Below are 14,096 nucleotides of genomic sequence, written 5' to 3'. Positions count from 1 at the left end.
ATGGTACAGCCACTTTACAAAAAAGTTTGGCAGTTCCTCAAAATATTAAACGTAGAGTCACCATATGATCCAGCAACTCCAGGCCTAGGCCTACACCCAGGAGAAACGGAAGCATACACCCACACAAAAACTTATACACAACGTTCACAGCAGCATTCTTCATAAAAAGCCAAAAGTGGAGACCACCTAAATGTTCATCAACGGATGAAGGAATAAATAAAATACAGTACATCCTTATAATGAAATATTATTTGGCCACAAAACAAATGAAGCTACATCTTACAACATGCATGAATCTTGAAAACATTATGCTAAGTTAAGGAAGCCAAAAAGATCAAATATTCTATGATCCCATTCAAATGAAATATCTATAATAGGCAAATGATAGAGACAGAAGGTATCTTAGTAGTTGCTGAAGGCTAGGAGGTGGGAAAGAATTGACTGCTGGTGAGTACAGGGTTTCTTTTGGGGATGATGAAATAATTCTAAAATTAGATTGTGGTGATGGTTTCACAATTCTGTGAAAAGACTAAATATCATGAAAAGTACACTCCAAATGGGTGAGTTTTATGGTACATGAATTATATCTCAAAAAAGTTGTTAAAATATATAATAATTTAATTTTGAACTCAAAATCTCTTGATGATACAAGTAACAAGAATTAACAAATTTTGTACTGTCAATGTCAAAGGCAATACAGCATAGTAGACAAGAACACAGCCATGCCCACCGGAGTCAGACTACCCAGGTTCAAATCTCCACTCTGCAGCTGACAACCTGAATAATCTTGAGCAAGTTGCTTAACCTCATCTGTAAAACATGGATTACTGCCTCATATATAATGAGGATGTGGGGATATAATGGGGATACAAATATCGACTTAATCGGTTTGTTGTGAGAAACAAGTTAATATGTGTCAAACGCTTAGAATGGTGACTCATACCATAGTCAACAAATATTAGGTATTATTATTGCTGTCATAAATGCAACAGATTTTCTTGTTTGGATCTTGTTGGGTCTTATATATAGAAAATATATAAGCTATAGGCTGATTTTTAAGAGATGCAAAAGTATTCTACACAGTCTTCCAGCTCCATAACTCCAAAGAATAGCTCCAGAATTCATTGGCTATATGAATTAGGCTATTACGTGGTAACAGAAATGTAAAAGGAAAAAAAGCCACAGAAGGGAGTACAGTGACAGGAGGCCAAAATAAAAGTCATTATGATAAAGGCCAATTTTATCAACAGAAAAAATATTTTTTAAAAGAAAGAACATTTAAGAACTGAATTGGTATTTAGCCTATTCATCATATTTTAACCTATTTCCACATATTCAACTTATTTACATTTTCAAGTAAACAAAATCTGATGTTACTGGGAACTTACTAAAAAGTTTGTAGGAGGGGAGACTGTGATCCGATAGTGGAAAAGTCTGCCAGCATTGTTGGTCATCGGACGACAGGGCTTGATGGCCTGAGGGGGAAAAACAAAAGAGAGCTTAAAAGTAAAGTAGCGAAATATTTTTATTTAAAAATAGACTGTATTTTGTAGATTCACATCTGACAAAAGAGGTTTTCTATGTGTTCCTTCACAGACTGCTGGGAAAGCACAGTATTCACTTTACCATTATAACTGGATGAACAAAAATAGGCTGGCCAGTCATTGGTATTCAACCCATTTTCTCATGTGCAATACAAGGGGTTCAGACAACATAAAGATCTTTCTAGATCTAAATTTCTATGACTATCTTCCTTTTATCTCTAAAACAACATAATAACAGACCTTTGGCTAAACTTCCAATAAAAAACTCCAAAAAATAAACAAGAAAAATAATCTCAGAAGTAAGGGCAGTAGGTTTCAATAGGAAGAAAAAAAAAGAAAAAGGATTAAATATGCTAAATAAAAATAGAAGGGACCAGAAATAATGGAAGCACAGAGGTGGCAGAACAGAATATGCATGGAGCTTAAGACAGGAAATGGAGAACAGAAAACGAGCAAAATAAGCATGAATGGAATCATTGGGTACCTTGTGATAGACACAGATGTGTGACCCAGACCACCTTTCAAGGAAGGACTTGCTGCCCATTGTGCAGAGCGTGGACAGCAGAGAGTCTCCAGCTGTCAGCTCCTTCAGGATCTGTGGCAGCTGCAGAGCCCACTCACCCGACTTCAGGCATGGCCCATATCGAGTACTGAACAAGGCGGTGGTAGAAAGGCCCAGCCACTGCAGCCCAACTCGAATGGGCAATACTCATTCTACAGGTCACCACCAGGTTGATAGCGCTTTGACAGGGCTGGCTCATAGTTCAGCTGTCCAATCCTGCTTACACAAGCAAAGATCCCTAAGAAATATCACGCACCCCAAACTCCATCTTAGCACCTGCTTCTGGAGAATCCAATGTGTGACAACTGGTACCAGGAGTGATCCAAGAAAGCAGAAGATAAGATGGGGTTTGGAGCTGAATAACTTACCGCCTAACTGGCAATGAGGACACCATCATGATGGCAGGTGGAACACAGAGACCCTGGCACCAGATGGTACACCAACTGAAACTTTCAAAATGGTGAATTGGAAGGCCGTACCAGTGGAAGCAGGTGTAGTGTACCAGGTGTTTAAGACTATGACAGAATGGTAGCTAAAAGGATAATAGGATGAATGGCTACTGCTAAGCACCACTGATGCTCTACCCTGTTCCTCAGTGTGCCTTGAAGTCACCTGGAGGGCTTGCTAAATTTCAGACTGTTTTCTCCTGACCCCAGAGCTGCTGATTCAGCGGCTCAGGCAGGCTGCTTTTCTAACAAGTTCCCAGGTGATGCTGATACTAGTCGGAAGATCTCACTTGGAGAACCACCGCTCTCCAGAAATGTAGCAGCAGAGGAGGAAGAAAGGCAACTGTAAGCCAGATGCGAAAGCCAGAGGGCCTGTGGGAGGGGCACAAATAAGCTCTCATCTGCAGTTAGAGGTCAGAGAGAGCCAGGACCAAGCCCAGGGTTTACCAGTCAGAGTGGAAGGACCTTAAAGACCAATTAACAGCCAACCAAGGTAAGTCTATTATGCCAAGGTCAGGGACCTGGAAACCCGGTATGAAGACACATAGGTTTTGACTCCCCAGACTCCCCTCAACCTTCTGCCTCTTCAGAGATGGCCCATCCGTGTCTATTAAGAGCAAGTACTTACCTCTGTCTGAAGACAATGGAAGACCCTGCAAGGCAACATTGCTGCCCACCCACCTACCCACCCAGTGCCCAATCAGTCTCTCCCTCTGGCCAACAGACTTAAAATCAGGGCCATTTCACAGCATAATCAAGGTGGGGAAGTTCTGGGAGAAGAGATTACATCCCAAAAAAGAACTAGCCATATGTACCAGAAGCAGGAATCTGCACAGGACCAGATGCTGAGAGTCTTTAATCAAAAGGGCCAGAATGTAAAACTGGTTAGGGAGGAGTTTATTGACTTGGGAGTATTCAGAATTAAAGAACACCAGGAGATACTGAGAACTCTCTACTAGAATGTCTCCTAAAAGCATGAAAAAGTGATGGCCCCACCTACTGAAGTTAAAATACCAAAATTGCCAGGACAGACAGAGAAGGAAAAAATTCAAAGACTCAAGAAGGTGGCCATATTTGAAAGGACATGCTATCTATGACTGAAAAATATACCAGCTAATCATACTCCATAGGAAGGCCCAGAGGACAGGCCATTTACCCAGGCCAAAAGGAACGTGCTGGTGAAGGGTTACCAGCATCGCTAGGAAGATCAGAGGTGGCCTCCTCTGCAGGCCAGGGCTAACTGTAAAAGAGGTGGTCACAGAGCAGAACTTGCTGACAGCAACAGGGATGACAGGACTCTGAAACAAGAGAAGCCAGATGGTGGGGCTAATTGTTAAAAGCCAGGTTGCACAATTATCACTATGACCAGCAAGAACAAAGTGGCAGCCAAAGGGAGTCTGACCCACAAAGAGTCATGAAAGCAGTTAACAGAACATGGTGTCCTTAGGTACAAAATAAATGGGTAGCTGACAAGAGTACTACTTAGTTTGTACCAACAGAAGAAATCAAGAATGGATAACCAAGAGGCTGCAGGTAGGCTGCTCCAATAATGAGTCATGATCCCTTGCCCACTTCCAGACCTGACCAAGTTTTTGAACTGAAATCCACTGACTGAAGAGGTGGCCCGATCCCAGGAGGAAGGGCCCTGCAACACCATTACAAACAAAAATGGTCATGACAACCTTAGCCTTAGGCCACATGCCCAGGTAACAATACACCGGGGAAAAGAGAAGCCAGAAAGTTCAAGGAGTGCTGGACACAGCATCTGAATCACCAGTGATACTGGGAGATTGGATGAATCTAACTCTAAGCCTGTTAGAGTTGGAGATACGAGGCCAAGGTATTAAACAGAATCTTGGCCAAGGTCTAGCTTACAGTAGGTCCGCTTAGCCCAAATATCCACCCAGTGGTCATTTCCCTGGTCTCTGAATATATCATTGGAATTGACAAAATTGGCAGATGGTGCTACCCCACACTGGGTCTTTGATGTGTGTAGAGCCATCATAATAAGAAAGGTCAAGCAGAAGCCACTGAAATTACCACCATCCCCAACCTGGGCATCAAAAACAGTATAACTCTAGGGGAACGGTGGAAATTAGCACCCCCCTCAAGGAACCAAACGACACAGGGGTGACAATCCCTATCACATCTCTGTTTAATTCACCAATCTGGCCCCAGAAGAAACCAAACAGTTCCTGAGGGATAACTATAGACTACCACAAGCTCAACCAAGTAAGTAATCCTGATTGTACCTGCTGTGCCAGGTGTTGTAGCTTAGCTGGAGCAAATTAATATGACCTCAGATGCAAGGTATGCAGCCACCAATTTGCTGAACGTATTCTTTTCCATCCCAATCAGAATGAGAATCAGAAATAGTTCACATTCACATGGAACAGACAACATTTACGGTTTTGCCGCCAGGCTGTGTTAACTCTCCCACTCACTGTCATAATATAGTCCTTCTAGACATACTGCAGAACATTATATTCCTCCATTGCATGTCTGACACTATTATGTTGATCAAGTAAGAGCCTTGATAAAACACACACACTCCAGAGGGTGAGAGAGAAACCCTACAAAGATTCAGGGGCCTACCACAGCCACACCATTTTTAGGAGTCAGTGGTCTGGGGAGTGCCAAGACACCCATCCAAAGTAAAAGACAAATTATTGCATCTTCCACCTTCTACAACAAAGAAGGAAACAACACACAAGGTGGGTCTCTTCAGGGTCAGGAGGCAGCGTAATCCCCACCCAGGAATATTGCTCCAGCCCATTTATAGAGTGATGCAAAAGCATGGCAGCTGTGAGTGTCACTCCAGTGAGAAAGGCCTCAGGCAATTCCAAGCTGCAGTGCAAGCAGCCCTGTGGCAGGGGCCATGGAATTCGGCAAATGCTACATTGCTGGTGGGAAAAGATGCTGAGAGGAGTTTGTGGCTACACTGGGAGAATCACAATGCTGGTCTCTGAGATTCTGGAGCAAAGCCATGCCATTTTTAGTGAAGAATTATACGCCCTTGAAAAACAACTCCTGGTGTGCTATTAGCCCTGGGAGATATGGAAGGCATGACCAAGGGACAGCAAATAGACATGTGGCTGGAACTGCCCATCGCAAACTGGGTTCTATCAGTCCCACAGAGGCATAAGTTTGGGCAGGACCAGCAACAACCCATAAGATGGAGGTGGTACATCCAGAATCAAGCACACCAAGAGCAAGGGGCACAAACAAGCTGCAGGAGCAGGTGGCCCATCACTGTTGCACCAGCACCCCTCCCCCAGCTGATGACTAAGGATGGAAGGATGAAGCAGAGGGAAAAGCCCAAGCTTGGTTTGCAAATGGGTCAAGTAGTAAGGGGGTGCAAGCTGAAAACAGACTGTGCTGCAGCCGCATTCAGGGATGGCTTGGAAAGATAGCAATGAGGGAAAATCTTCCCATTGGGCAGTTTCAGGCAGTGTACCTGGTCATCCACTTTGTGTGGAAAGAGAAGTAGCCTGAGGTTAGAATATAGATGGACTCATGGCAGAAGCAAGTGGCCATGCCAGCTGGTCAGGGGCCTAGAAGGAAAAAGATTGGAAGATCAGGGATAAGAAGGCGTTGGAGTAGAGACTTGCAGGTGGACAAATGAGAGTGAGCACAGCGATCTCTACACCACATGTAGATGTCCATCAGAGAACACCCACCAAGCAAGAGGCACTAAACCACTTAGTTGACAAAATGACTCAGCCAGCCTCGGCCATCAGCCACCCAGAGTTGACAGGATGGGCAAACGAATGAAGTGGCCACAGTGGCAAAGATGGAGACTTCACATGAGCCCAACAGCATGGACCTCACTTACCAAGGCTAAGCTAGCTGGGCCAACTGCTACTGCCAAATGTCCAACCAGCCACATACAATGATCAACGCTGGGCCCCCCAAATGGCCATTCCTTGAGGAGACCAACTTGCCACTTGGTAGGAAGTTGACTACATAGACCCCATCCATCTTAAAAGGGCCAGAAGTTTGCTTTCACAGGAATAAATACGTACCCTAAGTTTTTCTGCCTGCACGTCCTCAGCCAGCATCACCATATACCCAGGTCTCCCTTTAAGGAAGGGCCTGCTGCCTACATGTGGGGAGAGCAGTCAGCAGGCAGCCTGCAGCCATTGGCTCCTCCAGCCTCTGCTACAGAACACCTCCCCCAAGGCCATGACCTTCCTGGGGCAGCCTGCTCTGGGGACAGAAGGAGACAGGGGTAGGAAGGCCATTCCACCCCGATTCAAGACAATTGCAACAAGCCAGGCTTTATCAGGCCCATCACAGGTGGACTTCTCCCTCTGCTCACTCCTGCCTCACTCTCTTCTCATCTAATCCCTGATAAACATCTTGCACCCCAAACTCCACTGCAGCACCTGCTTTCAGAGATCCCAACATGAGGCACGAGTGGATGCTCACAAGGTGCAGATCTGGTCCCACAGTTCCTTGCCACACTTGCCGACTTTCAAAGACAAATGAGGTAAAAGCGAGGCAAATAGTTCAAAATATCCGTCACTATCTCATAGTCTTTATTCTGATTACTGCTATGGCCTGAAACAAGGTTTAAATAGAAATTAAGGATTTACTCATGCTACATTTGAACATAATGTGTTGAATCATAAAGTGACAATCCTGGGATTAATAAAAATAAAAGATAACAGGGGGGAAAATGAAGGAAAATAATTGAAAGGGAGTAGTTACATATAACTCTGTGATCAAGTATTCAGCTCATTCAGTCGAACATATTTGGAGTGTCCCTGGCAAACCAGGGCTGGGTACACAGGTCAAACAGTCCATGTGCTACTCACAGTTTAGTGCGGACAACAGACTAACAAAGACAACAGCATACCCCTATACACCCCAAAGGAAAGAGGACATGGGCCTCACAGCACCTTAGGAAGATCATTTCTCCAGGGTAATTCACAACCATTTGTAATAAAATCATGAACAAAATTACAACATGTACAGTTTTAGGATAATTAAAATAATTTTAAAAACTCAAATATACTTTGTCTATTTTAAATAATGAACCTTCCCAAACTTTTTAAAATTTCCTTGATAATATTCCTCACTCCACCCCCAAAACCCAAGTACTTTTCTTGTCCAATTATCAGTAATAGAGACTATGAGGGAGTATGAAAAGACTATTTCGATGGTATTATTTCATTTATGGGGAAAAGAACAGCAGCAGCATCTGTCTACTTCTGGCTTCTCAGCACTTACAAATATAATAACCCAAACCAGTTACCTCTTCTCCGGGATAAATGCTGTGCCTAATTCCTGTGCGTCTCGCTTTTGCGCTGCATTTGCAGAGTGGTCCGTCATTCATCTGTCAGAAACAGAACGTAATTCGTTTTTATTGGGGGGAAAATCCACACCATGCACGATGATGCCTCGGAAACTGTGTGGGTTTTAATGTCATAAGTACTGAAGCTCTGAAGAGGCTGTCACAGTTAGAAGATTAAACGGATGTTCCCAAACCAATAAAGCTGCAAACTTCTATATTGTCTGATACAGGGAAACTGTACGACAACACTGGATTCCCAAGTTATTTGTGCAGCCAAGCAGAAAATATCAATGTCAGTGCACTGTGCGCCCCCGTCTTCTCCTACCACTTTTCAGTATGTGTCTCCTATTTTTTATTTCAGGAAAAATGACTCACAAAAGAAAAGCATATTTTATATCCTGGAGGAACACACTGCATGCTTTGAAGGTGACCTGCAGATTAAATGTTTTCAAAAGAGAAACGTAAAGGTATCTGAAGCAGAGAAGAAAATGCTACTAGGACCAGAAAAATTTTCAACACTCATCAGGTGAGCCTATGTCTGTTTTTTCACCTGAATTCGTTTTATTGCCATGAACTCCACCCACATGATTCAATAAGTGAATAATTCCTGCATGCCTCTTGGATAGAAAAATGACTGCTAAGCATTATGAGGGGAGGGAGGGTGATAAACAGCTTAGGGTCCATGTCGTCAAGGAATACGAGAAATAATATACATGCGATATGATTAATAATTTTACAGAAAAAGGAAAAAAATGTCAGTCCAGATGGAGATACCACTGGTTTTAAAGAGATGAAATGTGAAGGGCTGAACAGGACAGAAAAACAAGGTGGCTATTCTTCACAAGACACCAGCATGAGGAAAAAAACAGAAGGAAGAAAGCCTTCTGTGCTCCAGGGACATGAGACCCATCTAAATGGAAGGGATCATATGTGAGCAAGAAGACCAAAGCAGCAGAACTGAGGACAAAATCTTAAAGGGCCTTAGAAGCCAGGTTCATGAGTTTATTCAATATAAATGGGAAGACAATCAAAAAGGAGACCACAGCATGGAGAACGGGCAAGTGGAGTTCCATGGCTCACTTTCTTTGTATTAATTAAAAGACATATATTTATATATATAACACATATATAATTTATATATATATATACACCACACACACACACATATTTCTTTAAAGTTCTAGGACTTTGTAACTCATTGTGTCCAATGAAAATATCTCAATAAAACTTTGAAAATAAATATTAAAGTGAAAAACTGTAACTTTATCCTTTTGGGAAATCTAAAGCTCCAGGTGACGCAGCAGAGGAAAACCACTGCTGCCTAAAAAACTATCTTGATAAGATATTATCCAAAGGAACAGCCGGCAAACAGAGATGTGATGGGATTGCCTCAAAAATCATAGTAGGAGCCAGCCTGGTGGCGCAGCGGTTAAGTGCGCACGTTCCACTTTGGCGGCCTGGGGTTCGCCAGTTCGGATCCCAGGTGTGGACCTACACACTGCTTATCAAGCCATGCTGTGGCAGGCGTCCCACATATAAAGTAGAGGAAGATGGGCACAGATGTTAGCTCAGGGCCAATTTTCCTCAGCAAAAAGAGGAGGATTGGTGGCAGATGTTAGCTCAGGGCTAATCCTCAAAAAAAAAAAAAAGTCACAGCACTCTCCTAATGTTGGTCACAGCTTATTGTGACAGAAAAAAGGGGAAAAAAATCACTCAGTCCTCACTGATTTCCAGGGAAGCAGACAGATATCCTACATTCCTTCCTTTTACCAGGGTCTGGGCCCCAAGCTAGATCAACCCTTTAGAAGTAAGGCTCAGTGGTACAGAGGACACAAAACCAAAATAACGAAGCGATTAGTGAGACTAGATAGAACGCCCTGGTAAAGCTCTGAAAGGAAGAAGAACCCACAGAAACTAAGGGATAGGCACCTTGCTAGGGGAACAACAGTCCTGTAAAAAGACCACATACGGGGAAAGGGAGTGGCTACTGACGGATACAGGATTTCTTTTAGGGAAAACAAAAATCCTCTAAAATTATGTTGTGATGATGGTTGTACCATCTTGAGAATATACTGAAAAACACTGAATTATACATTTTAAGTGTGTAAATTGTATGGTACGTGAATTATAACTCACTAAAGCTGTTTAAAGAAATCATCCACATAATTAATATATTAAAGCAAGCTTCAAAATGCATTGACAATTTGCAAATATTTCTGCTCAATTCCAAGAAGGCAAAGGGACCACCAGGTACATTTCTGCCAGGCATTCTACCTGTATCAATTCTATCAAGAAAAGAAATTTAGATAGCTGTCATCCAACAAGAAGCAGGAGAAGAGAATTCAAATTAATATAGAACGGATGAATTTATTTACAAAATATAAATTTTAAATTACCTTTTTCATAGGTATATACTTTATTATGCTTAATAACTTCATATGCGTTAAAGATACTATTTTTGCATGTACTGCATATTTGGAAAACACAAATCTTTTGTAAAGATACTTTATTATGTATTACTTCATAATAAAACAGTAAAAATAAGACGTCATTAGCTCAAACATGCTTAACAAGAAAGAGAACTCAAAAGGAATTGTGACTATTACCAACGAAGAAACATGAAGTCTTAGAGGACTTCAGACATTGTTTACTATATGGCTGCAAGATACCTTCTGGATGAACTGCTTTTAAAAGGACCTCCAAGTGCTCTCTCTCTGACTCTACCATTTGTCTCCTTCCATCTACTTCAAGTTCAATGAGGCAATGCCGTTATCCTGCTCCCTAACACAGAATTTACAAACATCCTCAAATATGATTCAAGGAGCAGTTGTTCTGGTGCTTATGCTTTGGAGCTGAACTGTGAAGCTGAAAAGAAATAAGCTCTGAAGAATGACACAAAACCCTGAGAGTAAAATTCAGTTCCGATACCAGCCACAGTGCACCTTCCGAGCCTGCAGTCATAAATGTGATGTGTGGGTCTGCAAGCTTCATAGCAAGAGCATAAAAATATGCGCACCTGGCCTGGGTCATTGTACCACAGTTCATCGTGAAGTCGGTCAGGATGGGCCTTTTTGCGTTTGATTTCTGCAATGACGTCGAAAACTTCAGAGTCTGAGCTGCTAGAACAGGTGCTGTCCTCATCGGACTCACATTCGGACTCACTGGAACTCTCTAATAGAGAACAGGAGAAAAACACGGAGAGAAGTGAAGTAATTCACAAGATGGTTACAGGTGGAGACCACAAATGACCCAAACCTCTAAATGCAAGGACAGTTGTTTATTCTTTCAGCAAATATTTAAGCGCCTACTCCCCACGAAGCACACTGCTAACAAGCAGTATCACAAAAAATAATACAGCCCATAATGCTAAGCCACAGTCCAGCTGGGGAAGCAAGAAAAACAAAGATTTTTACAAAGAAAGGCTTAATGAACAATACCAGAGAACGCAAACCATAGTAGTAGCATGGGGTTTCACACTTAAAGGGGCAGCAAGGGGCTGGCCCCGAGGCCTAATGGTTAAGTTCAGCATGCTCCACTTCAGTGGCCCAGGTTCAGTTCCCAGGCATGGACCTACACCACTCGTCAGCAGCCACGCTGTGGCAGCGACCCACATACAAAACAGAGGAAGATCGGCACAGGCATTAGCTCAGGGTGAATCTTCCTCCAGCAAAAAGAGGACGATTGGCAACAAATGGTAGTTCAGGGCAATCTTCCTCAGCAAATAAACAAATAAACAAACAAATGAATAAATAAAAAAAATATATAAAAGGCAGTAACTCAGAAAAGGGAGAGTCCACCCTTGATCTGGAAAGGTCACTGCCAATTTCCTGGAAGGGTTACACGTGACCCAGCGCAGAGGTGGGCTGGGGTTAGGCTCATGAGGAGGTGGTAAGAAGAAAGGGCCGCAGACGGAGCACTGCAGGCGACAGCATGGAGGCAAGAGCGTGGATGGACTCTGGTTAGAGTAAAGGCCCCACAGAAAAACCGCAGGAGGCAAGGGCTCAAAGTGCTGTAAATGCCAGACTGAAGGCTTTGAATGCCAGACTGAAGATTTTAGATTTTTTTTTCTCTCAATAGTAGCAATAGAAGATTTTGGTCCCTGGAAGTGACTGGATAAAAACAGACCAAGAATTACACTAAGTGAAATAAGCCAGTCACAAAAAGGCAAATACTGTGTGATTGTGATTCTATTTATAGGAGGTACCTAGAGTAGTCAAATTCCGAGAGGCAGAAAGTAGAATGGTGGTTGCCAGGGGCCAGGGGAGGGGGACTGCGGAGTTGTTTAATGGGGACAGAGTTTCAGTTAGCAAGATCAAAAGAGTTCTGGAGACTGTTTGCACAACAATGTGAATGTCCTTAATACTACTGAACTGTACTCTTAAAAAAGGCTAAATGGTAGATTTTATGTTACATGTATTTTACCCCAATTTAAAAAACAGACCTAGAACTTAGATTAACCTACAAGAGATTAATGTAGTACCGCACAGTAATAAAACCCAACCCTCACACGGTTGTATTTTCCAGGTACTGCATGAGACAGATGCTCCTGTCATCCCTGTCTTTTACAGATGAGACAAGTGAGGGACAGAGAGACTAAATCACTTGTCCAAGGTCACATCTCAAGTGGTGGAGCAGGGATTCGAACCCAGGCCGGCCGGTTCACTCAGTGCTTTTACCCACCATGGACACTGCCTTTCAGCATGGGAGACATAACAAAGGTGGGCCGCCAAGAGCCAGACAACATGCAGGAAAAGGCATATTGAATGCCTCATCTGTACTTGGCAGTCTGCTAGGGGCTAAGGACACAAAGTGGTAAAAGCAGTTTTTATCCTCAAAGATCTCAGCATCAACTTGGAACCTCAGACTACACACATGAGAAAATAGACCACCATAGGAGAAAGTCATGGAAACTGTCTACATGAGCAGAGAGCAATCTTCAAACAGAGCAGGGCTGTAGCTGGCTTCTCCTCATCAAACCAGGAGCACCTGGCAGCAGCAAGGGCTGCAAGGGGATGCCTGCCTGTCAGAAGCACGAGGCATGGGGAACGGGCTCCCGCTACTGGCAGGAGGCTGGACTATGGTCCCTTCTGATTCTAAGACTAGACAATTCTACAAGGGACACAATTGTTAGCATGCCATGCAAATGAGATCTCTTACGTATTCTGCTGAACGTAACTAAGGAAAAATGAGATCAAAAAGAGGAATGTTCTATTGCTATGTATTTTGCTGACTGGAATTAAGGAAAACAAAATGAAAAAGAGGAAATTTCGATTTGGGACTCTCAAGGGCACATCCCCAAAAGTCCAGGATTAAGCAATAATAAAAGAGCACAGGGTCTTGGTCTAGCAACTTCTGACTCACCTAAATCTTCATCTAGCTTTGTCTTGGGAGGTTCCCACGGAGGTCTAGCAGCTTTGGCTTTTTCTTGCCTGCTCCCCAACTCTTCCTCAAATTTGTCATATAAGTCACGGAGTCGACTTGTTCCAACTACAGTAGAATCTCCCTTTGAAAAATAAAGGATCAATATTAGGAACTACATTAATAATAGTCATACCAAACAGACCTAAGACCTCTAAGTAATCAAAGATTTATAACAGCAAGATGCCATTTTTCAACCCTCAATTTAAAAAACATTTAAAAACAAGATAACCAACACTGGCAATGATGCTCTGAATCACACACACATTTATGCCTGACACAGTCCTCAGGAAAATGCACTTTGCCAACATTCAGGAATATCAGCACTGTTCATCTATGCCCTTTTGATATGACAAAAAAATTATGACCCCCCTGAGAAGTCATGATACCTGACACCCCCATAGGGAGCATACACTCCCCTACTAAAAATCACTGATAGACTGTCTTCTACAATAACCCAATAATCAAAAAGAAATATCCTATATATTTCCCCACACACATACACCCCATAAACAGAGGGATACACACACACACACACACACAGAGTTCAGCAAGGTATTCCTAGTTCTCCACTTTTCCCTACTCTCTTCCCAGGTTGGAAATTGTTTTTAATGTCCATACTCTTTGACTTAGTAATTTTCAAAATGTAATGACTAGACCTTTCAGACATAAAAAGAAAATTAAAACAAATCATAAAATCTGCAGTTATCCCAAAAGAGGGTAATTGCTTCTCCTCAGCCTCAACTTGTTACTGACACAGCAAGGCTGGTATGGCTCTCACATTCTTACCACATCAGACGACAAAACGCATAGGCAAATGGTGGGCT

The 14,096-nt window shown here is 42.7% G+C and overlaps 1 protein-coding gene across 7 annotated transcripts in view; it reads right to left on the bottom strand.

Annotated features, from left to right (window-relative positions):
* Positions 1–14,096, bottom strand: part of DROSHA (drosha ribonuclease III) — a 118,755-nt gene that overhangs the window by 85,642 nt on the left and 19,017 nt on the right. For all 7 annotated transcript variants that reach the window (XM_046671940.1, XM_046671939.1, XM_046671941.1 and 4 more), the window contains 4 exons: positions 13,213–13,354; positions 10,868–11,022; positions 7,813–7,893; positions 1,389–1,475 (listed from right to left, as the gene is read on the bottom strand). In XM_046671940.1, coding sequence (XP_046527896.1) covers positions 1,389–1,475; positions 7,813–7,893; positions 10,868–11,022; positions 13,213–13,354 — 465 coding nt within the window. The remainder of the gene's footprint in view (positions 1–1,388; positions 1,476–7,812; positions 7,894–10,867; positions 11,023–13,212; positions 13,355–14,096) is intronic.

This window comes from Equus quagga, chromosome 9 (genome assembly GCF_021613505.1).
Source record: "Equus quagga isolate Etosha38 chromosome 9, UCLA_HA_Equagga_1.0, whole genome shotgun sequence".
NCBI classification, from domain to species: domain Eukaryota; kingdom Metazoa; phylum Chordata; class Mammalia; order Perissodactyla; family Equidae; genus Equus; species Equus quagga.
This window is presented reverse-complemented; position numbering and strand designations above follow the sequence as displayed.